The sequence below is a fragment of the Salmo trutta genome, chromosome 9, assembly GCF_901001165.1.
Source record: "Salmo trutta chromosome 9, fSalTru1.1, whole genome shotgun sequence".
NCBI classification, from domain to species: domain Eukaryota; kingdom Metazoa; phylum Chordata; class Actinopteri; order Salmoniformes; family Salmonidae; genus Salmo; species Salmo trutta.
Window position 1 is genome coordinate 14303265 of NC_042965.1, and position 26140 is coordinate 14329404.

Consider the following 26140-nt stretch of genomic DNA (forward strand, 5'->3'; position numbering starts at 1 on the left):
ACTGAACAAACAATATTGACACAGAAAAACATGACAAGGGTCTGGTTAAAAGGAAAAGAACGAGGGTAATAAATACTGTACTTTATTGAAATATGTTACAGCTTTGAAAACATGTTAAACAGAAACTGGGTCTCTGCATTGTTGAACGGTTCATACAAATTATAGATAACATTACATGCAGCTCTCACTGTAACAAACGTTGCTTTTTGAACGGAACGTTTAACTGAAGTCTAGAACTGGCCAACAGAACAGGGGTACTGGCAGGTCAGGTCACTAAGTCAGTGGGGAGCAGGATATGGACATCATGGAGAAGCTTTGATATAGTGCCGTCTGACTGGGAGAATTGATTGTATTTTAAGGCTGGTGAGGTTCTTGGCAATCTCTACAGTGCCATAATGTTTGCGAAAGCATTTGGGCCATCCAGTGCAGGTGTGTTTCAACTCCCAGCGCAGTAAGAAATGTATACAGGGCATTAAGTTGTTTAGGTTTTTTTTATGTCATAAAACACCTGATAGCCCTACGTCAGTCAGTAGCGGCATAGATATTATTTTCCTAGTTAGGGGAGAGCCCTTGAAGCAGGACAGTAGCCTGTAGTGAGGGAACACCATGACATCAACAGATAGAAAACCAAGGGGTACTACAGTTGATACACAGAACCTTGTTAAAGGCCCAGAGCAGTGAAAATTGTGTTTTCCTGTGTATTATATCGTATCATAGCTGATGAAACTCTGTAAAAGTGAGATTTTTTGTTATTTCCTGATAGTTAGTTTGTGGTTGAAAATACAATCTGCACAGGACCTTATAAATCAGCAATTTTGCATGTGCAGGAGCTTGGGCTTTCCATGATAAAATCACCATGTGGTAATCGGTTAATAGACTAATAACAAAGAAAGGGAAAGGGGGATACCTAGTCAGTTGTACAACTGAAATGTGGTATTTAACCCAACCCCTGTGAATCAGAGGTGCGGGTTCCAAACTTCTAAAATGCGTTTTTTTCCCATTTTTTATGGAAATCTATTACAGTAATGTACTTAATTGTTCCGAAGTAATTTGATATAAAACAGCTGCATTGGGCCTTTAAGGATTCTAAGATCATTTGTCATGCTTTCCCCCTCCTTTTTAAAAATAAATATCTTGACCATTCAAATTTGAATGTGTCCCATGGTGAAAGGCATTGAACACATTGAAAGGGAACGAGAGGTCTCCCATCAGATGGCGCCGATTAAGCATTACGACAGCAGGGCATGATGGGAAAAGTACGTGTGAATCATATGGCTACTTGTCTCCATAGCTGACACAGTGTGGGGTTTAGGGAACAATACGATACACAATTTTACCACTATCAATAACATCTGATACAAGGCACATCAGCTCCATAAATCAACATGTACATAGTACATGTTAAAGGAAACCTCACCCAAAAACATATTTTGGTATTTGTTTCATAGTCCCAAAATGTTTTTCTTGTCAGCAATATAGTTTTGAAAATACAAAATCATCCCTGTATGATGCATTTTGCATCATATGAATCTGTGTTCTGCATCATGTGATGTTTTAAAAACAATTTTTAAGTTAATTATCTTAAACTTGATTGCTGACAAGCAATACATTTCGGGACTATTTAAACAATTGACTACTGAAACAAATACCAAAAGATAGTTTTGTGGTGGAATTTTCCTTTACAAAGGAAATGTCACTTAAAATGTTTCTGCACATGAGTTGTTGTAAATGCAAAGTGCACATTTTTGACAGCAGCAAAAATGAAAACCGGTTAAATTAAATAAAAACACTAGTGACCTGATTCAAAAGACCTCATCAAATGTGCCATTGGAGCTTTACAAGCGAGGACAACTGACAAATTCTGATTGTGAACTATTTTTCCTGAAGCTAAACAAACTGTGATCAGTCCAGATTCCCACCCCATCAAACCAAAGCAGAAATAAAATTATATCTGCTTGGTCACTTGACCAACATCCACTGTGAACTTTCAGATATGCTTTCTTTAACCTTGTGAGTAAATGGTTGTTACCACTGCATCCCAGTGGATATTTTAAAAAGCGGTGTAGCCTACATAAAACCCATCCATTCCGCATGTATACAATATGAACAGCTGACACGCGACAGACTAGAGGTTACTCTATCACACATAATAACCTTCAACATCACTTGCAGTCACACTCCCTCTGTGTCGCAGCAGGGGTCAGAGAACAGGTTTGACAGAAATGTCAAACCATTAAAAAAAAAGTTATTTTAACATTTCACATCCTTAGAAATGATTGACTTGGTCTGTGTTTGACCCAAATTGTACTGATATGGCAAAGTATGTGGCAACTGCACCTAGTCTTCATACAACCCCTTAGAGATCAGTCAAACAACTTAAAATACCACAAAGTCCCTTTCCCACGGATCTACCAAAACATTCTAACATCCTTTAATATCACAATGATGCATGCCCTTATACACGCATATTATTTTTGCCCTTCAACTTCTTTTGTTTTTGTGTGTAATGTGAGTAACTGTAAGTGTGACGTTTTCGTGGCCCTATCGTTTCGACTTGATGCTATGATGCTACTTCCCGTCTTGAATCAGCTCGGTTCCTGTGATTAACCCTCATTGGCATGATTCACAGATTTTCAATTCTGACGCTCATTCACTTTTGACTGGCTAATACTGACCACCTTTTTTCTCTCCTCTCTCTCCATCCTGGGCTTTGCTCCAAGTCCAAAAAGAATGTGAGAGCCAGAGCCTCATCGCCAACATGCTGATGTCCTTCATCCCACTGAACGGGGATTAGGTCAATGACAACTGGGACATTTCCCAGATAGATACTTTGCAGCAGGTATTCCAGAGACACGTCAGAACTTAACCCTATGCTTTATTTATCCATTCAGACTATTAAAGATTAACACTCAGTTCTGATGGTGGTGACATCAGTGCATGTATTGTCAGTGTTCCATCTGAGAAATAGGCCTGATTGAGTCCTGGAGGACTGATTATCTCAGGGGGCCAAAGGTGGGCTCAGTCAGCCACCAACATTAGTCCCTAATCCCCGCCAGCAGGAATCAAAGCAGTCTGGCATCTTCAAGAGACAGATGGCAAGAGGAAACTCTCCTAATTCCCCTCCTAGCCTCAATACAGTCTCTAGTTTGTGTACTCTGCCACTATTGACAGCAACACGGTGATGTCATCTGGCTTTCCTCCTGTGGGGAAGAGAAAGAGATGCAGTCAGAAAGATGAGTGTGAGAACAATCTCTCATTTTCATCATTCCAAAAGGAAGCAGCCTGAGAGCAATGGAAGGAACACTAATAAAACAAAGTGAGCCGTCACTTCTTATTCCTCACTGGGTCTCATTCTTCCTGATTAATAGAGCAGCCCTCTCAGCCTGGATACCATTCACAAGGGAAGCAGGGTATGAATGGAGCAAACGGACTATGAAATGAGGACTACCTTGGCTTTGTCTCCAGTTTCCACTTGCATGAAGAAGTGATAAAAGTGATGATCATTACCTCTTACATTCAGTCCATTGTCACAGGCAAACTGGGCAAAAGGCGACATGTAGTTGGGGTCGTATGCCAGAACATGGGCCTGCTCTGCAATGCTCCTGGCTGTCTGCTGGATACTCTCATAGTTGGTGTTCTGCAAAAACAAAAACAAAATGGAGGTGTCTTAGTAGTTTTTCAATGTCTTGTTCCTCCACTTCAATACTCTGCTGAATGAAACAGTAAACCTGTTTGTTGCACACAAGTACGGCAAGGGTTTATGCGAGGGTGTACCTTGAGTTTTTTCAGCTCCTGTAGGATCATATAGTCGGGCATGTTGTCGAAGAGGCCGTCTGTGGCTGTGAGAATGATGTCCCCCAACTCGACATCGAAGGAGGAGCTGTCTGCAGCGTCGGGACTGAGGGAACACAGAGAGCTTAACACAACGTAGCGCGGCAATAACAGTCTTGCGGAACATGAGTTAAAATATCCTGATGATATAGTGCCCATTAGAGAGGGAGCGTTAAAGTGCTTAACCAAATTGCAAACGTTAGCCAATTGCCCCCCCTTCTCATACCCCCTCCAGGAAGGAAATCTGTCCTGTCTGAGCCCAGTTTAATCTGTGCGTCTAGCCCTTCATTAGCCTAGATCACTGACACTGCTGCTCAGTCTCCTGTCTGACTATGAGACTCAGGCACACACCTCAGGTTAGACATGGCTATAGATCACTGTGTCAAACACTGGAATGAAGTACAAAACAATTAGAGAAATCATTCAATGCAGTTATACATTTCAACTGACTACTTTTTCAGCTGTGAAATGCTGCTGCTAACAAATTGCATAGGTATGGTGGAAAATTATCGAATGAATAGTCACAAGGAAAGCACACCATGGCCGTCATGGTGAAGTTGTAAGGAACTGCTGTAATGTTGATGTGCGACTGATACACACATATACAGCAAATCAGAGCCATGTGCAGTGTCAAGTTCAGTTCTTGGAAGGCGGAATAATTCTGCCTCTGCCCCAGACTCCCCGATACTCACGGCTGTTCCAGAAACCATCTGTAACCCAGCCGCCATTCGATCTACAGTCCTACATTACATCGAGGCTTTAGCGATACGTTTCAAAATGATCACTATTAAGGAATCACGGATTTAGCTGTAAATGAAATGAACGTCGAGTCTTCCCACCAACTACAGCAGAATCACAACGCTTATGTCCCTGAATATGATACTATCAATGGCACAAAATACTGCAGCCTCCAGCTCATGGAAAGATTACAGTTTCCAGCCTATATGCAACAGGGCCAAGTCAAATAGGTCCACAGTTTGGACTGACTATGGCCCGGTTTCCCGATGGAACTTAGGCTTACGAGTGTATTAACGACGCATCTTACCTACAACGGTCGAAGACGTAACATGAGTTTCCCAAAACACCACGCAGAGAGAACGCTCACTAAGTGCATCGTTGAGGCATGTGACGATATTGATAGAATCAAAAAAGGTAACGCTGCTCTCGGATCAGAATTATCCATTCAAATCTGACCTTAACATTAGAATTATTCCACAATACTGGCAACGGATCAGCTCTTAGGAGACATATCACCTAAGGCTACAAATATTGAGGCTTATTCTAATGCTCACCCTATAATAATGCATTAAATCAAGATTTGGCACATCATGAAATATATTAAAGAAACATTTGACAGTAAGCCAAACAGAGAAATAAAACTCAATTGAATGAACATGAAATGTATTTCCATATCATTGAAATATATAGGCTATACTGCAAGTAGGCTATTTATCTTTTACTTCAAATTGAAAACAGAGATGACTGAATTATCTTTTTATCCTTTGCTTGTTTGTAACAATTGCAAAGACAATGGGAACTTAGTCTTTGCAGTCGCAGAGAGACAGATAAACATCTTGATTCTATGTTTAGCAGAGATCTTCTGTGTATGAAGTGACACGGTAGGGAAAACCGCATCTAACGACTCACTTAGCTGTTCCACGAGTGGTCTGAGGCAGTCGGTAAATAACAAGCGTTTTCAAGTGCAACTTTGGTGACGATGGTTTTGGGAAACAATTCAGAGATTTAACGATGCTCCTACGAAGGTTCTAACGATGAACTTTGCCTTAAGATGCTTTTTGGAAACCGGGCCCATATCTGTTTATTCTGTATAGAGATAAGCCATGGAGATACCCTATGCACTGAGCAAAACCAAGCCATTTTATAATAGGTATGTATGATGAGAATACGGTTGTGAATAGGCCTATTCTACAAGTACTATGCATCAGCTACATTTACAACAGTGACAGTACTGTTCCACCTCACACCAGTTTAGAGAAACCCACATGAGCAGCTCTAAATAATCTTCCTGTTCTAGATTACAGGGTTGAGAAGGCCTGTGGGTAAACAGACCAGGGATTGGCTGCTGTGAGAAGGGCTGTGAGGCTGCTGTGAGGAGGGCCATGAGGCCGCCCCTCTGTGTGTGTGTGTGTGTGTGTGTGTGTGTGTGTGTGTGTGTGTGTGTGTGTGTGTGTGATGAGACTTTGGTCTGGCTTAAACGGTGGCGGGGAGCCAACACCGGCCCCACTGGAGTCTGCAGCACTACTGCTGCTGGCATGCCTACACAAGGAGAGAAAGCAGCACATGGCCCCAATCATTCCTGGCCTGCACACTGACTGTGGCAGTACTGACACTCACTAATGCTGCATCAACACTGGACTGGACAGACCAGAGAGCAGCACAAGGGCAGAACCAATGCAGAGACTCTGTGCTTCAAAACCAAACAAATAGCTACACAGCTTCTTTACAATACAAAATATGGCTTCGGCAGGGCCACAAAACTGACCTGTCACTGAGGACGGCCCCCTCTGCCTCGGGTGGGGCAATAGAGAGCTGGAAGGGGGTGTTGAAGTAGTGCTGCTGTTCGTCAGAGCGGTGCACCACCTCTCCTTCCCGCACCACCAGGAAGCCTGAGTCTCCCAAGTTAGCAGTGTGAAGCCGATGGCTCTGCCGGTCCAGCACCACGATACAGGCCGTGCTGCTGCCTGGAAGGAGATAACACAAGATGATAAATATATGGGTGGCACGCCCTACATCCTGATTATATTTGTAACAAATGAAGTCGAATAGAGCCATTGAACAAGTTATAAATTGGTTGGGATGATTTATGAGTGGTGTTTTTGTTGGGTTGCATTATATCATTATCATACTGTAGTTAAACCTGTGGTTAGAAGAGGAAGGCATGTCAATACATTTCAGGAAGAGAAACATTTTGGAAGGATAACATTTAAGGAAACATAAAAGTTAACCGAACCGGCGACAACATGGCTCCGCGTGCAGCCACACCCTGCTGATGAGTCATCTGGACCACCAGAATGTTCTATGGGAGCTCCCTACAACCCCTCACGCTCTCTGACTCACCCTACTCTCACTCCCTTTCTTGTGTGTTTTTTCAATAGTAATACAATTACTCCTGGCCTCACGACCGTACTCCTCAGCACTGGAAAAATACAATACTGACTTGTTTTTCCTCTTCTACATGAGATGGGATGGAAAAGTACAGACTGTCGACACGGACTGCTCGACTCCTCACTCTCCGTTTGTTTTGTCCTGCACATTTCCGCATGCTCCATTCTAGCAAAGCAATGGATCAAGAGGAGATTCTGGCGGGGATAGGCTTCTCCTTGTCTGTACACTTCCCAGGATAGAGGCATGCAGCAGGTCTCTGACTCATCACGCAAATATCCTATCTAAATAGCAGCACCTCACATGTCACTTAGCCTAACCACCCAGACTGAAAACAGACCATTCTAAGACTGCTTTATGACCGTATTCTCTATTGTAAATGCCTATTCTAGTCAGTATGAGGCAGACACTGGTGATTTATTTTTGCGCCCGCCTCCAGGTTCACAAAACACTGATCCTCCAGGGCTTCCTTCACTCACCCAGCAGAGGCACTTTGTTCTGTAGGAGCTCGTAGTAGCTGCTTGTGAGGACGCCCACAGGGTTGCTTGGAACGAAGCGTCCCTCCTTTACCAGCCGCTCACACGTCTTCATAAGGGTCCCTGAAAACTGTGATGGGTCCACACCGTAGTCTCTCCAACCACCCACTCCATCTGCCACACCTGAAGAAACCACAGTCAGGTATTGGTTCAAAAGAGGAGAACAGGATAGGAAAGAATCAAGATTGCATTCTGATTATTCTTAACACTCCTGACTAAGACATTCCCAGAAGAAGACAGTTTTCCGACAATAGAAGAGGTCATATTAATCGGAAACAAGTACTAGACGTCTTCACACAGTTGTGACAGGAGAAACAATAGGCACTTTCACTAAAAACAAGACACCAAGTGTAGAGCAAGACAGTGCTTAGAATGAAACACAAGGGACACTTCAGAGAATAAGCATTTCTTTGACATGCTTCTGACGAAACTTTTTCCTGGAATAATCTCCATTGATAATTTGGCCAGTCTGGTACATATAAACCATTTTTTACTGTTAGCTATCTGAAACGTATGTTGTCTGCAGTTGTCAAGTCACATTACATTATCAACAAGCTCATACACTAGTTTGCAGTCACATTATCACACTGCATAAAACCCTGAAACATTTGGTTTCTATGGTTATTGAAATGTACCTCTGCCTATTATGGGAGAAGTTGGTCTGGCAGTCCAAGTTTTTCCTAGGAATGCAATTATTTACAGCTGCTTCCCAGACACAAGAATCAGCTCTTGCTGTGACCATACAAGGAGGGTCGTATAACTCTCTCCCTGCCAACCTTTGGCTCACTGATGTGACAACAATACTAAAAATGTACAATGCCCTTTTAAACTGTGGGCTACAGACATGTGACTATTTGCAGCAGAACTATTGGTTTGTCTATCAATATGATTATGTCAAATCTGAGACACCAACCATCAGTCTTGGTGGGGATCAGGAGGTACACGTGTGTTTGTCATACTTGTATGAACTGGGCAAGAATGCTGCTGATAGATGTGCTGTTATTTAGTGTTGAGACTGTTCCTTATTTTACAAGGCAGAGGATCATGTCTGTTCCACACTACATTTATATCTGAACGTTTTGTAACATGGTGACCTTCTGAGGTCCAAAACCAGTTAGGTACACCATATAAGTTGTGACATGGGGTAAAGTGTGAATGAAAAATGAAGTCTGTCTGGGACTGATTGGTTGTAGCCTAGTTATAGTGAAAAACAAGAAATAAAGAAGTTCTCAATGTTTATATTTCTAATCCATTTATTCATGTGTACATACTGGTTACCGTTTGGTTATGGCTGCCCCCCTATCACTACAATTATCAAACTACAGGCAGCTCTGACCTCCAGGACAGGGTTTCCCAAATGTATTTGCATTTTCTTGGCTTGAAACTAAGCCAATAGTACAGCTACCTAGTTAGCGTATTGTGCATCATGATCAAACAAAATACAGTGTCCCTGGTTTGTTATTGTTTGATACTACAAAACGTAGTTAGCGCAAACTAGCTACTATAACTAGCAAAGGTGCACTGTCTGGCATGTTAGTTAGCCAGCTAAACAACAAGGCCGGTTATATCGCCACGTTATAGAATAGTTGTCAATGCCAGGCATTGTTTACTCACCCAAAACATCGGCAGATTTATGTCGGGCAATGAAGCAAGCGTCGTCGCCGTAGCACATCCCTTTCTTCAAGATACCCTTCCCAAACCCGCAGCTTGCTGTTACCAGGCTGTAGTCGCGGCTATCCGTTTGAGAGAGTCCGCCAATTACTGCTCTGGCAACCAGTCTACCGTATGAAAGTACGGAGAACATCACCTACACACCAGCTCCCACTATACCGAGTACCAAGCTAGAAACAACCTAGGTGTTAGCTAGCTAGATTAGCTCCAATGTCACAATCTTGACTCGCTAGCTTGAAACTGTGCTGCTTAGTTAGCTAGCTAACGTTAACATCCGCCACGCAGAAACAAACCCGCGCGCCAGCCCAGACGATACTTATTCTTTATTTAGTTGAATACAGTAGTTATTGCCAAATCAGTAACAACTGCTCCGTAATTCGAAGGATATCACACGTCCAGATTCCCAGAGATGTTCCGAGTTCGTTGCAGCCATCGTGCCTGTAGCACAACTTTCCACATTTGTGAAACATGCTGGGCGAGCGAACCAGAGTGATCTGCTCTGTGGTCTTGTGACTGGGCTGACGTCACATCTCATTACGCAATTTGAGTTTCCTCAGTTCTTCTAACCCTGAAAATCATCCATGACTTTTGTTTTTTAAGAAATGTGAACTTTTGAAAAAAAGCATCCCCTTCTAATAATTAATTTCAGTTTTATGAAACTTAAATGTGTAGCAGAAAAACATGGCTTGCGAGGATTCTGATGGATTTTACGACACCCCTTGTGGCAGTAAAGGCGAATGTCAACTTGGGAGGCAAACAGCCTTGAGTGTGACCCAGTGACCTTTTCATACCGTACTTCTTCTAATGCTGCCCTTGACACTAAAGTCAAGTGGGTTTTGCATAGAGAGAAAAAACATATTTGCTAGTTTTGTAATATAATTTGTGACTGTGTATTATAGTATATAATTTTTATAGAACTGGACTGCATATCATCTTTATGCAACTTTACCATGTCTTTCACATCACTTCTAGTAGTACACAATATATGGGAGTAATTAAATCAATGTTGAGCTTCTCAATCCTCAAATAAATACAATTCAAATGCCAATTCCCCCCTCAAATGTGCTAAAAGTTTATTAGAAAGACTTAGACATTACAAGAATGTTTTATTTCTTCATTTAAATTCAGCACAATACTTTTTAAAAATGGTGAGGATGCAGGCGCAGAGTGCGGATTCAATGTCCTATGATAAAAACAAGTTATACCGAAATAAACATCTAAATGTCTTGTAATATTTCCATAGTTATTTAAGAACCATTAATTTCATTATTGACAGTGAGAAACAGGTGACAACAGAAATTGATGACATGAAATGAAGAAATTGGAAAATTTGTGCACAGCTTCAAACAAGGCATTTCTGTGCATTATTAGCCATATTGTTACATTGTTCCTGATTGAACAGTCATGTGGCAAAGACTAGTTGCAATGGAGTGCAAAACCCCTGAGGTTTTCATGGTGACATATCCATTTACCCTTGTGGACAAAACAACAAAACATTCCGCTTTCATCAGGTTGGAGTGGATATCTTTTCAGTATTGGCAGCAAAGGGCAACCAACCCTTCAGATGCAACAGACGAAAGCAGAACGGGGAGCTCATACCACCTTATTTCTTGCCTTGCTTGGTGACCATGTTCCGTGGGGGTGTGACTGGACGGCTGCCATTTGGCTTCTTCTTCTCGGCTGGCTTCAAAATCTACAAGTGGAATGAATACAGGTAATCCAACTAAGATTATGTTTTGCCCACTGCAACAGTCTACACATTGTACAGTTTCACATAATGACAAGACTGGTCATAACTTTAAAAGGACATTTCTAAATTTTATATAATCTCCAGCACCACCGCAACATCAACATGTGAAAACGGTGCATTTCTGTTTTGTAGTAAAAAAGATAGGAAGATAAATGTTTCCAGTGACATCAACCAATAAGTAGGCAATGACTACACATAATTGGTTAAAATCACATGATACACATCGATGTCGTCACTGGAAACATCTTCCTTTATCTTTTACTACAAAACATAGAAACGTGCCATTTTCACATATGTCGATGTGGTGCTGGAGATGAATATGAAGATGAAACATTTTGAAATCTCCCTTTAACATGTCCATACACTACAGTAGTAATACAATCACTGACACAAATTACATGCCTGTGGTAAGATGGAGCACATTCATGATTGAAATATCCCTCACCTGAAACGAGCACATGAGAGTCTCATCCACACTCATCATGGCACCAGCATTGTCAAACTCCCCGCAGTAGTTCGGTGCTGAGAATAAAGTCACAAGCTGTCGCTTTGCAAAGAACTCATAGCCGTCCTCAACAACCTGCCGGAAAAGAGAGCATTGATTACAGTTCGGTTGAAATAAAAACAAATTCCACACAGACTATCAGTACTAGGGCTGACCACATTTAGTCGACTGGTCGATTGTTTGGTCAATAGGCTGTTGGTCGACCAAGATTTTTTTAAGTCGAGCAGTTGCAAATATATATAGTTTTTATGGCACACAAGACACCTGTCTGATTCAGGCCTGTCTGAGTGGACTAATTCCATTGGAGGCCGGGGGGATGGCACACCAGTAGTACATTTACTGTTATGCGAAGGCCAGCAGCAGCGGGTCAGGAACAGGTTTTTTTCTTCTGGTTAGGCTATATTGATCTCTGGCTCCCTCTTTAGTTATTTGTCTTAATTAAAAAAAAATCAGTCTTTAAAGCATCAGATAAGCTCAGTAGCCTACATATAGTTGATTTTATTAAAACAGGGTGTGTCTATATGGAAAAATCAGTTTAAAAATGTAGACCAATTGATTGGTCAAAAGAACATACGACCAAGATTTTAAATAATTTTTTTTGTCGGAGACAGCCCTAATCAGCACTGATCGGAACACGACTGAATTTACAGGTAACTTCCAAAATAATATTAACACTTGAGTAAATGAGGGATACAAAGTATATTTAAAGCAGGTGTGGTTCCTGAGTTAGGATTCTCCGGTACTTTTGTATACTTTTTAGCCAGTAGTTCTGAAAATAGTGCTCACGAGCCAAAAGTGGTCTCTGAAAATTGCGAACTGCGTCACATATGTGCAGATTATGTGAACCACGTCACTTCTCTCTTGGCCTGCAGTTTGTGCATCTTGCTAGCTGTCACTCAAATGGCGAGGGGCTGAAGCTTATTGGCTGGAACTCTAATTGCTACTTGGCTGGCCCACGTGGGGGAAAATGTAGGGCAAATAGCACCGCACAGTGTCCAGTAAAGAGTTGCTTTCAAACTAGGGATTTCATGGCTAATTGAGGTAAAACAGTAATTCTACTCATTGATTATAAATGGCACACTGACACATCAGCACAAAGCGTGAGGCTTAAAAAATACCTACTAGTCGCCAAAGTTCCGGAGCATGTCTTTAAGCAATTAACATCCCATCATGCTTAGGGTCATGTATAAAAATGCTGGGCAGGCTATTATTTTGGTTACCATGGCTATGCCTCCATCCACAGGGTACGAGTGGTCACCGAATGGTTTGATGAGCATGAAAACCATATGCCATGGCGGTCTCAGTCACCAGATCTCAACCAATTGAACATTCTGGAGCGGCGCCTGAGACAGCACTTTCCACCACCATCTACAAAACACCAAATTATGGAATTTCTTGTAGAAGAATGGTGTCGCATTCCTCCAATAGAGTTACAGAATCTATGCCAAGGTGCATTGAAGCTGTTCTGGCTCGTGGTGGCCCAACGCCCTAGTAAGACACTTCATGTTGCCGTTTTATTTCTTTTTTGCAGTTACCTGTTTGTAGACAACATACCTGATGGGCGCGACAGATCAGATCCAAGTCATGTTTGTGCAGGAACTTTGCCACCACTTCTGATCCAAAGGTGAATGAGACGCCCCTGTCGTTCTCTCCCCAGCCAAGGACATCCTTGTCTGGATCAGACCAGAGCAGGTCACACAGGAGGCCCTGGTCAGGGACGTCGGTGGGCCGCATGACACGCCGGATCTGCTCCATGGACTGGAGGTCGGGTGACAACCCTGAGAGACACGGAAGAAGATTAATACAGATGAACAACCGGAATGAGGTCAATTCCAATCAGAACTTGTGTAAAAATTCCAAGGACAGGAAGAACAATTGGAATAAAAGCAAATAACATTCCTCAATATCATAAGCGATGTCTTAGAGCAGTGGTCACCAACCGTCAAGGAATTCCTAGACGATCCCCAAATCAATCAAATGTATTTATAAAGCCCTTTTTACATCAGCCGATGTCACAAAGTGCTGTACAGAAACCCAGCCTAAAACCCCAAACAGCAAGCAATGCAGGTGTAGAAGCATTTCTGTAGAAAACAATAAAGCCTTGTACTTCTATTTATTGTTTATGTCTTGCGCTGTTGGTGGTAGGTGCACTTAATTCTCTTCATTTTTTAGGACAACTAAAACGCAACATACCTCCATGGCAACAGAAGATCTTCTCATCAACAATGGCAGCGATAGGGAGGCAGTTAAAACAATCTGTAAATGTTTTCCAGAGCTTGATGTTGTACCTTCTTTTACCTAGAATAATAATAATACCACGTTAGGATGATCATAAGCTAGGCAATGCATATGACAGGAATTTATAACAAAATGCAATCTATGTAGATACAAATGCCGTACTTTGTCAGAGTGCAGGACTATAATTATTTCAACAGCCCCACACATCACTCACACTCATCATAGAATCCATATATTCTGTTGATGGAGGCGCACTCATGGTTTCCCCTCAGCAGGAAGAAGTTCTCCGGGTATTTGATTTTGTAGGCTAGAAGCAGACAGATGGTCTCCAGAGACTGCTTCCCTCTGTCCACATAGTCTCCCAGAAATAGGTAGTTGCTCTCAGGAGGGAAGCCCCCATACTCAAACAGCCTCAATAAGTCGTAATATTGCCCATGGATGTCACCTGCAGAAAACAAACAACTTCAAGATGTAGCTATAGTACACACCCCTCATTGGGTCTAAGGGGATAGAAGACACATCGTTTAACACTTATTTTCACCAAATAGCGATGGTTACTCACCACAGACTTTGAGGGGGGCTTCAAGCTCCAGAAGGATAGGTTGGCTGAGAAAGATCTCCCTGGACTTGAGGCACAATCCTCGGATCTCATTCTCCTGCAGCTGCACATTCTTACCAGGTTTTGCTCCTCTGACTATAAAAAAATAAAATTCAGATGAATCTACAAGCAAATATATCTACCTAATTTGCCGTCATGCTCATTGCCACCATATCTTGTTAATGTCTTCTGGATAGGGGAGTGAGTGCTGACCATCATATCAGATTACTCATGTTATTGACTTCATCTTTCACTGACTGGGCAGATAGCTGGGACAATGCCATGGACCATGTAGCTAAAGTAACATATTAGGTAACTTGCTAATTTGACTGAACATTTTGAAATGTGACGACCGGGACAAACTAATTTCTTTAGCTGGTTAACTAGCCGCCTAAACTCAGTGGTGTAGTGGAGGGTATATGCAGGTACAGACCTTATACCCACTTTTATTGTGGGCATTGAGTATACTCACTTCTTAATCCCCACGATGCATATCAAAGTAGTGTAGTGGAGGTATACGCTGTATCAATTAATAAGGGTGATGAACAGATCAGAATGTTTAGCTTAAAATGTTGACTGAAAAATTATAGTTTATTTATTCATTTAAATTTTTCTCCCCAATTTATCAAATTGGTAGTTACGTTCTCATCACTACAACTTCCCAACAGGCTCGGGAAAGGCAAAGGTTGAGACATGAGTCCTCTGACACATGACCCGCCAAGCCGCTTCTTAACACACTGCTTACTTAACCCGGAAGCCAGCCGCAACAATGTGTCAGGGAAACACTGTTCGACTGACGACCGAAGTCAGCTTGCAGGCACCCAGTCCGCCACAAGGCATCGCTAGAGAATGATGAGCCAAGGAAAGCCGCCCGGCCAAACCCTTCCTTAACCTGGACGGTGCTGGGCCAATTGTGTTCCGCTCTATGGGGCTCCCGTTCACAGCCGGATCGAACCCCAGGCTGTAGTGGCGCCTCAACACTGCGATGCAGTGCCTCAGACCACAGCGCCACTTGGAAGAGAAACTTTTATTTCTACACATTAAATCGCAGCAATGTGCACACGAAGGTAGGCCTATGAGCAAATGTTCCAAAACGCAATTTGTGGGAAAACATTCTAAAATGCGAGCGGTTTCATGGAGATTTTGAAAGAGGGGATCTCTAAAGAAGCAACATCTATCATGTGTTGCTAATATGACTACGATAATGCCGCTGGCTGCTAGACGATAACGCCTTTGGCCGCTAGACGATAACGCCTTTGGCCGCTAGACGATAATGCCTCTGGCCGCTAGACGATAATGCCTCTGGCCGCTAGACGATAATGCCTCTGGCTGCTAGACGATAATGCCTTTGGCCGCTAGACAACTTTATTTTACAAATAAAGTTCATTTGTAAAACAATAGAACAGGAGAGCACACATGAGGAAGTCTTTATAAAAATAATTGCCTCCACGTTTCCATGGTAGGACTTTGGCTATAGGCTAATTTGAAGCAAGGCATGCCTCATAAAATGAAGTAAAATGGCCAGGTTTCAAACAATTAAGGAGCAGGAAAAGTATAGGGATGCTTTCCCTTCTCAATTAAATGTTAACTAGCTACAATGTAGCCTATGCCTATCTGGCAGAATTATATCATGATTATTTGCATCTATCCAGTGGCCATTTGTTTTGCAAACACTGCGTACCAAACAGTGCTATGTGCCTGCACAGTTGAATTAAAGAGCAATCTTAGATGTTTCCCAGACCTCAAAAGTAATCTCCTGATGTGGTTTAAGCATTGTTGTTGATTTACATCCAATTTTGTTGTTCTTCTATTGGAGTCAATAAAACTCGTTTTTTTCAACCACTCCACAAATGTCTTGTTAACAAACTATAGTTTTGGCAAGTCAGTTAGGACATCTACTTTGTGCATGACACAAGTCATTTTTCCAACAATTGTTTACAGACAGATTATTTCACTTATAACTCACTGTATCACAATTCCAGTGGTTCAGAAGTTTACATACACTAAGCTGACTGTGCCTTTAAAGAGCTTGGAAAATTCCAGAAAATGGCTTTAGAAGCTTCTGATAGGCTAATTGACATAATTTGAGTCAATTGGAGGTGTACCTGTGGATGTATTTCAAGGCCTACCTTCAAACTCAGTGCCTCTTTCCTTGACATCATGGGAAAATCAAAAGAAATCAGCCAAGACCTCAGAAAAAACATTGTAGACCTCCACAAGTCTGGTTCATCCTTGGGAGCAATTTCCAAATGCCTGAAGGTACCACGTTCATCTGTACAAACAATAGTACGTAAGTATAAACACCATGGCCATGCCGCTCAGGAAGGAGACGCGTTCTGTCTCCTAGAGATGAACGTACTTTGGTGCGAAAAGTGCAAATCAATCCCAGAACAACAGCAAAGGACATTGTGAAGATGCTGGGGGAAACGGGTACAAAAGTATCTATATACACAGTAAAACGAGTCCTATATTGACATAACCTGAAAGTCCATTCAGCAAGGAAGAAGCCACTTCTCCAAAACCGCAATAAAAAAGCCAGACTACGGTTTGCAACTGCACATGGGGACAAAGATTGTACTTTTTGGAGAAATGTCCCCTGGTCTGATGAAACAAAAATATAACTGTTTGGCCATAATGACCATCGTTATGTTTGGAGGAAAACTGAGGATGCTTGCAAGCTGAAGAACACCATCCCAACCGTGAAGCACAGGGGTGACAGCATCATGTTGTGGGGGTGCTTTGCTGCAGGAGGGACTGGTGCACTTCAGAAAATAGATGGCATCATGAGGGAGGAAAATTGTGGATATATTGAAGCAACATCCCAAGACATCAGTCAGGAAGTTAAAACTTGCTCGCAAATGGGTCTTCCAAATGGACAATGACCCCAAGCATACTTCCAAAGTTGTGGCAAAATGGCTTAAGGACAACAAAGTCAAGGTAATGAGTGGCCATCACAAAGCCCTGACCTCAATCCCATAGAAAACGTGTGGGCAGAACTGAAAAAGTGTGTGCGAGCAAGGAGGCCTACAAACCTGACTCAGTTACACCAGCTCTGTCAGGAGGAATGGGACAAAATTCACCCAACTTATTGTGGGAAGCTATTGTAAGGCTACCCGAAGCGTTTGACCCAAGTTAAACAATTTAAAGGCAATGCTACCAAATACTAATGGAGTGTATGTAAACTTCTGACCCACTGGGAATGTGATGAAAGAAATAAAAGCTGAAATAAATCATTCTCTCTACTATTATTCTGACATTTCACGTTCTTAAAATAAAGTGGTGATTCTAACTGACCTTAGACAAGACATTTTTACTTGGATTAAATGTCAGGAATTGTGAAACTGAGTTTAAATGTATTTAGTTAAGGTGTATGTAAACTTCCGACTTCAACTGTAGGTAGTGTTCACTGTCCGAATTTTTCCACACCTTTCCTTTACTGGGCGGGTCATTTGGGCCATGTTTGGCAAAATTTGAGTATACCCACTTCTCCAGGCACCCCTACACCACTGACTAAACGATTTACGATGGACATTGTCCTGTGTAAATGCGGGCTATTTGGGTGCTGAAATCCGTCGTTTTTGTAGACTAGTCAGCCGATATTGGGCGCTAGATCTGCACAATCATTTAGAATTGATGTGCCCAGCCGGTAATAAATACACTCATGTCCCCCGTGGACCGGCTCGTACAAAGGCATATTTCCGTCCTTAACTAGCTTTAAATTGCTGGCGTCGGAAAAGAAACTGGACATGTGTGTGTATAGTCTTAATAAAACGTATGCCTTTGACTTTGCAGCCTGAATGGAGGATGCTTTTGTACGAGATGGTCTAGGGGGACACGAGTGCATTACCGGCTGAGCACATCAAAACAGTAGTGCAGATCTAGCGCCCACTATCGGCTGTCACGGTATAGCAAAAAGAGAGAAAAAAAATGTAATTTTATGTGACATCGGAACTCCAGTCAGCCCATACTAGTTGCCGATCAACTCCATCGTAAATCGTGGAGTTGAGTTTAGACGGCTAGCTGGTTAACTAGTTTCATGTTAAAATTAGCTAACTACTATGGCAACAACATCATGCACTAACTACTGGTTAACTACTAGCTAACGTTAGCTAAAATATACAGAGTCTACATGCGACATCAACAGCTAACGACGTTAGCTAGCTAAAATTAGCCTACAGTCATCTCTCCAACAAAGTGAACAGATATTACTGCAGCAATAAAGTTACATTGGTGTAGACTCCTTACCTTCTAAAAGACGCTGGATGATACTGTCTATATTGAGTTTATCAACATCGGCCATGGCGACGCAAAAAAAAAAGGCCTGAGTGAGCAGTGCAAAGTGCAAATCTAGTGCTGGTTACTAGCTAAGTAACGTTAGCTACGATTAATTCCCTTCGCGAAATTACTGGTTCCGAAAACAAAAACGTGTAGAAATTATACCCTGTTACTGGTTATCTTACAACGTTATATTATACCTTACCACCTACTTCAACATCTTTGTTTTCAACAAATTTCCAAAAACAACACCTAATATTAACCGTATATCGGGACAAAATCCACGCTAGCCGTTAGCAATGCCCTCTGATTCTTCTTTTCTTCTATGAGGTTTAATGGCGATTGGTATCCAGTAAATGTTGCATTACCGCCACCTACTAGACTGGAGTATGACTCCAATGTACGTTGTTAAAAATAATAATAAATACCCTACCATCTAACCTTACACTAACTAAAAACCCACCACCCACTATTTGAATATATCTAGTCCTACCTCAGGCCAACAGCCTGAAAGAACTGGACACCCTGTAACTCTTCTGACGTCAAGTCTCGTACACCCAAATACCTCTCTGCAGCTGCCACCACAACCAACATTTTCTGCGACATCCCTTCATTACAGTTGAAAACCAATGCTATAAACGCAACAAAAAAATATCTAATTTTACCGAAGCATATCACTTCCTCTGATTCTACTTCTTATTTACATTTGTATTGGCGGATCACACATATTGGCGGTGCACACATCGCCACCTACTGTATCTGTTTTTCCGCCTACTTGTTGTGGGTTGTGAATTCATTACACACATTATTATTACATTATTCCACTTTTTTGGTGACACAAAAAGGGAATGGAAGGAAAGAAAAATTGCCCTACCAACTAACCCTACACCCATTAAAACCTCACCACTATTCCACTACTTGGCCTCTGATCCTGCACCAGGCCTATCGTTCAACACACCTTGTAACGCCTCAGCAGTAAAATCTCGTACACCCAAGTACTTCTCTGCAGCGGCCACCACAACATCTATTTTGTGTGATTTACATTCCATTTCTGCTGTACAGATAACCATGGCTATGAATGCTAAGAAGCCAATCTTACTGAAGCACATGTTATTCCTATCACACATGGAACCTCTTAGGATCCTCGCCCTGGACCCATCTTCCTCTACTACCCTCATCACTGCCTCAGCATAGACACCTTCTGTGCTACTCTGACCGTGGCAATCTTGACCTGCCCTCCTCTCACCAGAACTTCTGATCTCCAGCAACATGGGTACCCCTATACAGTTAACAGGCAGCTCTTTTCACTGATACTACACATTCTGTTGACTCATGCCCTCCTGCACACATCTTGGAATCTCCCTCCTATACACTGCTGCAACATGACCATAAGCTTAGCACCTAAAACACCATAATGGGTTCGGGACAAAACCTCTCATGAGATAACTGACACAGCTTGACTTGACTTTGTCCGATAAAGACTCAGCATTAAAACTCAACAGGACAGACAGTGTCTTCTCTGTTTCACCACGCTCTTCACCAGGTCTGCGACGCACCGCACGGCGGGTGTCACAGACACCGGGAATCTTCTATTTCAGTTGATCCTCCTCAACACTTAACACCTCTCCGCTTTTCACTCCTTTCAACGGTGCCCTGCTCCGGAGAGCAAAGCAAGTCTCAGGTCTTGTCCCGAGGCATGTGGTGCGTAGCGCCCGACCCCTTTGGACAAAAGACGTACAAAAAAATCCTCACAAGTCCACCTCGAGTTACTTTCACCGATTCAACAGTCCTAAAACTCTTATCCACCCATCCTGACACCACATATGGATCAGCCAGAAAGCAAGGATCCATTCTCTCCAAAAATCTCACTTCCACTGGACCAGAATCATCTTCATCGGGACGAGGCTGGACCTCAGCAATCTTCAGTGCACCTGACACCACATGTAATTTATATATATATATTTTTTTTACATTTAACCAGGCAAGTCAGTTAATAACAAATTCTTATTTACAATGATGGCCTACAACGGCCAAACCCAGACGGCGCTGGGCCAATTGTGTGCCGCCCTATGGGACTCCCAATTATGGCCGGATGTGATACAGCCTGGATTTGAACCAGGGACTCTAGTGACGTCGCTTACACTAAGATGCAGTGCCTTCATGCACCCAGGTTCAATTTCTGAGCTACCGGAGTACATCTTTTTCTTTTTGTAGGCCTAATTGATGCCAATCTTCCTCACCACACCGCTTCCCTCTACGCTCAGCTCCTTTCCATCTTCCTTGCTGTCCATTTCCACATCTCCACCCTCTTTCCACTAATTCATCCGCTGTAGTAGCAAACTGTTAAAATGGTCTTGTATCTTGAATTTGCCGCCATGTCACTTCGCTCAAAAAAACTCTACCATCCGCTATTACTACTCGCGGCCCTAACCTACTCCACTTTGCTACTTCAAAGGAGTCTGCCAGCCAACCTTCTGGGTGGATTTGATGGCTGCTGCCATCTACCGTACTGGCCTGGAATATATCTAACCTAGCTAGGTGAGCCTCCCTGTGGCATTGTGCCTTTCTGCTGCCATAGTGCCAGCCTCTTCCCCAAGTCATTCAGCCTCCAGTAGAACTTGACTCTCAATTAATATTTTATTACTGGGATTTTCCTCTTCCCCAGAAAAACTGACTGTTTTATCTATTACCCAAGCTTAGTTTTATGATGGGGGAGCAGGAATTTCATGCAACAATACCAATAGGAATTTCTGATACCTCATCAATTGTAATTGACCATTTTTTTTTTTTTTTTAATCAATATTTTTATTAATTGGTTTTGAAGGTTTACTGGTCCACATCTTTGTTCACAGGACAAACATTAAAGTTGAATTTGTGAACAAGATAATAATAATAATAATAATGTATTACATTAGTAAAGTGCTTTTCATTTTACAAGAACAATCTCAAAGTGCAAAAAATAAAAGATAATATCGATATTTCTTTTATTTTATTTTTTTAAGTAAAAATATAACCACATCATCAAAGCAACAATCAAAGTCTAGGAGGAAGAGGAGGCCAGCCGATAAAGATGAGTCTTACTGTAAATCCTGCTTTAAAAGACCTAACAGTCTGAACAGCCATGAGATTGTCAGGAAGGGAGTTCCAAAGGTATGGTGCACGGGAGGAAAAGGCACGGTCTCCCATTGTTCTGAGCCGGGTCCTGGGTGCATGAAGCAATTTGGCGTGGCTTGACTGTAGGGTGCGTGGAGGTTCATAGTGGGAGTGTTGATCTGACAGGTCGGCAGGTCCGATACCATTTAGGGATTTGTGGACCAGGAGGAGAATTTTAAAGTCAATTCTTTGAGGGACAGGTAGCCAGTGAACATCAATAGGGAAAAGGTTACACTAAATTGGACACTTCTCATTAAATGTGAGCATAATGTCCTTATTTTGCCCTGAAAACACACTTGCCTGCAATGTTTCTGTTTCACCATACTCCAGAACAGAATAACAGAACACACAAGCTACTGTGGCTCAGGCTCTCCCTCAGGAAGAAATGTAACATTCTCAGTGGTTTTACATGGATGTTTTTATGTCATTCTCTGTAAGCTTGTTAGTTGCCTTCACCCTTCTCTGTTGTCCAAGTCGTCTCATCTCTTTGGGTTATTAAGAGTGGATGGCCCAAATTGTGACTGTTGATTAACATGCTTTATACTGTGGCAATGGATACAACTGCCTTGGTTTGAAAACCATTTACCCCTGTTGTCCAGTAGGCAGTGCTAGCAGCTCATCTTTCAATGTGTCAAACCAAATTGATCTTGGTCTTTGAAAAGGAGCCACTGATACAGTATATTTTTTTCTGGTTTGTCTTCAGTTTGATCATCTCTTCTAGTCGACCTACTGCATTTGAAACCCATGTAATAGAAGTGGACATCATCTGTATCTATTCCTGTACCTGTCAATATTGGTTGGTCATCATTCACTGCACATGTACATAGAACAGCCAAAAACATGATCAAATAGCATATGTGAGCTTACTCGCTCAGGTGATTGATCGTTAGGCTTGAGAATTAAATCTGTAAGCGCCGCATTGTTCAGTCAACCTTGGATGACAACTTATTTACATAAAACACACAGCCCAGTGGGATTATTGTGGCAACAACCCTGGCATGACATTGTCTTCCATATCAACTCTGATTTGAATGTTAAGTTTCCAGATAAATCACAGCTAACTAAGATGTTATTATTTTCATATGAGCCTTGCATCTCATTGCCACCCTCGAGCCACCAATAAAACGCAATAATACTGAAACTTTTAATAAACTTCCTTCAGAATTCCCCCTAGGTGTTTTCTGTCTGGCATGAGTATATGACATTTCTCCCTTATATATGGTTTAGATTGTAATAAACTACAAGTTGCTAAAGTATGACAGTATGTGCATATTATTTCCCTTCACAGTCGTTTTATAAGGCATGTATGATGTACATCAACTGCATTATGATGTATATCACAGTGGCCTGAGTTAATGGCTTCTGCCTATATTTGTGATTTCACATGACTCCAAGTGATCATGTATGTATGTATGTATTGCTTTGAGGGGTGGGGGTGTGCAGGCAACACCAAAACTGGTCTTGTTCAAGCCCAGTTTTTATCTGAATATAGTATGGTATTAATGGCGGAGGGAAATTATTTGTTTGACGTACAGAGTTGGTATAAGAACCACCACCATCATCCCCACTACATAATATTGAATGCTAGTCTATGGTGTACAGAGAGTCAAGTAAGATGGAAATAAATACATGACTGTATGTTATTAAGTATGTCTGCAGCCTCACTGGGCTTACAAACCCCTTCATGTAACCAGAGGCAGGTCTTCCAGTGATGTCACCATGGAATATATATGTGAAATAAAACTGTGCTTCAAAGATGATGAGCATGAATGCCTGCATGGTATATCACTTTCCTATTCGTTGTACTTGTGTCTAGCTGTGTTCTTCAAAAGTAGGCTACCACTGAAGAACAGTATGTTAATACACACTTTTGTAACCCCTCAGATACCATAGGCTATACATACTCTTTTAACACCGTAATTCATAATTTAATCAAAATTCAGACCCTAATCCAGTAATTGACTTTATAAGCACGTTCACCTTTTAAACCCTAAGGGCACTTTTTAGAGCATTTATGTCAATTTGTCAATAACATCAATCATATGCTTTTTTTTAGGTAGGGTACGAAGTGCTTCCCATAAAGTGCATTCGGAAAGTATTCATACCCCTTGACTCTTTCCACATTTTGTTACGTTACAGCCTTATTCTAAAATGTATTAAATTGTTTTTCCCCCTCATCAATCTACACACAATAGCCCATAATGACAAAGCAAAAATAGTTTTTTTGATTTTTTTGCAAATGTATTAAAATACTGAAATATTACATTTACATAAGTATTCAGACCCTTTACTCAGTACTTTGTTGAAGCACCATTGGCAGCAATTACAGCCTTGAGTCGTCTTGGGTATGAAGCTACAAGCTTGGCACACCTGTAATTGGGGAGTGTCTCCCATTCTTCTCTGCAGATCCTCTCAAGCTCTGTCAGGTTGGATGGTGAGTGTCATGGCACAGCTATTTTCAGGTCTCTCCAGAGATGTTTGATCGGGTTCAATGGCTGGGCCACTCAAGGACATTCAGAGATTTGTCCTGAAGCCACTCCTGCGTTGTCTTGGCTGTGTGCTTAGGGTCGTTGTCCTGTTGGAAGGTGAACCTTCGCCCCAGTCTGAGGTCCTGAGCACTCTGGAGCAGGTTTTCATCAAGGATCTCTGTACTTTGCTCTGTTCATCTTTCCCACTATCCTGACAAGTCTCCCAGTCCCTGCAGCTGAAAAACATCCCTACGGCATGATGCTGCCACCACCATGCTTCCCCGTAGGGATGGTGCCAGGTTTCCTCCAGACGTGATGCTTGGCATTCAGGCCAAAGAGTTCAATGTTGGTTTCATCAGACCAGAGAATCTTGTTTCTCATGGTCTGTCTTTAGGTGCCTTTTGGCAATCTTCAAGCAGGCTGTCCTGTGCCTTTTACTGAGGAGGGGTTTCCGTCTACCATAAAGGCCTGATTGGTGGAGTGTTGCAGAGATGGTTGTCCTTCAGGAAGGTTCTCTCATCTCCACAGAGGAACTCTGGAGCTCTGTCAGAGTGACCATTGGGTTCTTTGTCATCTCCCTGACCAAGGCCCTTCTCCCCCGATTGCTCAGTTTGGTTGAGCGCCCAGCTCTAGGAAGAGTCTTGGTGGTTCCAAATTTCTTCCATTTAAGAATGATGGAAGCCGCTGTGTTCTTGGGGACCTTCAATACTGCAGACATTTTTTGGTACCCTTCCCCAGATCTGTGCCTCGACAGAATCCTGTCTTGGAGCTCTACAGACAATTCCTTCGACCTCGTGGCTTGGTTTTTGCTCTGACATGCACTGTCAACTATGGGACCTTATATAGACAGGTGTGTACCTTTCCAAATCATGTCCAGCCAATTGAATTTACCACTGGTGGACTCCAATCAAGTTGTAGAAACATCTCAAGGATGATGAATGAAAACAGGATGCACCTGAGCTCAATTTTGAGTCTCATAGCAAAGGGTCTGAATACTTATGTAAATAAGGTATTTCTGTTTTCAAATTTTATACATTTGAAAACATTTCTAAAGATCTGTTTTCACTTTGTCATGATGTGGTATTGTGTGTAGCTTGATGAGGAAAAACATGTATTTAATCAATTTTAAAATAAGACTGTAACATAACAAAATGTGGAAAAGTCAAGGGGTCTGAATATTTTACAAATGCACTCTATGCCTTTGTTTTTACCAGTATGTATACCAGATAGATAGGCCTACTTGTATTTTGTCTATGCCTGCATTATAGGCCTACCCACTTTTTCTGAGACCCAGTTAACCCACCATACACCAGCCACTGTTCAGAGATCAAATATAGATCCAGTTGTTAGATTGATCCATTCATTTTCACATATGAATTCATATTAATAATAAAAAACATATTTTGTATGGAAATGTGAAATATATATAATCGGTGATAGCAATAGGCCTATATGTAGGAATCATTTAGGAAAGTTTAGACAGTGGAAGGTTAGTTAAAGTTATTATGAAGTTATTATTTCAAATTAGGCAAACTATTTAAGCAGTTTTGCAGTATTATTTCACATTTTGACATGGTCATAATTGAACATGGACACAGAGAAAACAATTTTGTATTAGTTCACCAGCGTAGGTGGATGCATTCGTAATGGTTACGATCTGCGCCGCTTGCTTCTGATGAGCAGAAATACAAATGCACTTCACAGGTTTAGATTTTTCAGTGCATAGTCTAGTCTACCCATTCACTGTTATTTGTAGCATAAGCTAATGGAAGGAGAGGTGTAAACATACATAGAGGTAGACTATGCTGTGTAGCCTACTAGTATTTAGGACTCATGTTATGGACCCAACTGTTTTATTCATACTATTGTAGACGGATTTCCATAAACACAATATGCATAGGTCACATTGTTGTTCTCTTCCCCTTTTCCACACGGTTGTGGTCAACCCCTTACGTCAGTATTGATAACTTTGCCAAACCAAAATCAAGTGCA

General features: G+C 41.9%; 2 protein-coding genes across 2 annotated transcripts; both read right to left on the bottom strand.

Moving 5' to 3' along the window:
* Nucleotides 1-48: 48 nt before the first annotated feature.
* Nucleotides 49-9686, bottom strand: LOC115199973 (protein phosphatase PTC7 homolog). Its single transcript, XM_029762567.1, has 6 exons — nt 9105-9686; nt 7434-7613; nt 6335-6533; nt 3775-3898; nt 3508-3637; nt 49-3200 (listed from the first exon to the last, which is right to left on the bottom strand). The coding sequence occupies exons 1-6, from the start codon at nt 9292-9294 to the stop codon at nt 3142-3144; spliced, it is 882 nt and encodes a 293-aa protein (XP_029618427.1). The 5' UTR covers nt 9295-9686; the 3' UTR covers nt 49-3141.
* A 523-nt stretch (nt 9687-10209) lies between these two features.
* On the bottom strand, nt 10210-18992 carry LOC115199972 (serine/threonine-protein phosphatase PP1-gamma catalytic subunit). The gene is made up of 7 exons (XM_029762566.1): nt 18498-18992; nt 14217-14348; nt 13869-14099; nt 13610-13714; nt 12971-13194; nt 11357-11491; nt 10210-10854 (listed from the first exon to the last, which is right to left on the bottom strand). Exons 1-7 carry the CDS (start codon nt 18550-18552, stop codon nt 10765-10767), a joined length of 972 nt encoding a protein of 323 aa, XP_029618426.1. The 5' UTR covers nt 18553-18992; the 3' UTR covers nt 10210-10764.
* Nucleotides 18993-26140: the final 7148 nt, after the last annotated feature.

Coding starts and splice junctions, on each gene's coding strand:
- LOC115199973 (XM_029762567.1), bottom strand. CDS start 9,294: ATGTTCTCCGTACTTTCATACGGTAGACTGGTTGCCAGAGCAGTAATT. Junction 7,614..9,104: donor TAAATCTGCCGATGTTTTGG/GTGAGTAAACAA, acceptor TGGTTTCTTCAG/GTGTGGCAGATGGAGTGGGT. Junction 3,201..3,507: donor CAATGGACTGAATGTAAGAG/GTAATGATCATC, acceptor TCTTCCCCACAG/GAGGAAAGCCAGATGACATC.
- LOC115199972 (XM_029762566.1), bottom strand. CDS start 18,552: ATGGCCGATGTTGATAAACTCAATATAGACAGTATCATCCAGCGTCTT. Junction 13,195..13,609: donor GATCTTCTGTTGCCATGGAG/GTATGTTGCGTT, acceptor CGTGTCTCTCAG/GGTTGTCACCCGACCTCCAG. Junction 11,492..12,970: donor TGATCTGTCGCGCCCATCAG/GTATGTTGTCTA, acceptor CTTTTCCGGCAG/GTTGTTGAGGACGGCTATGA.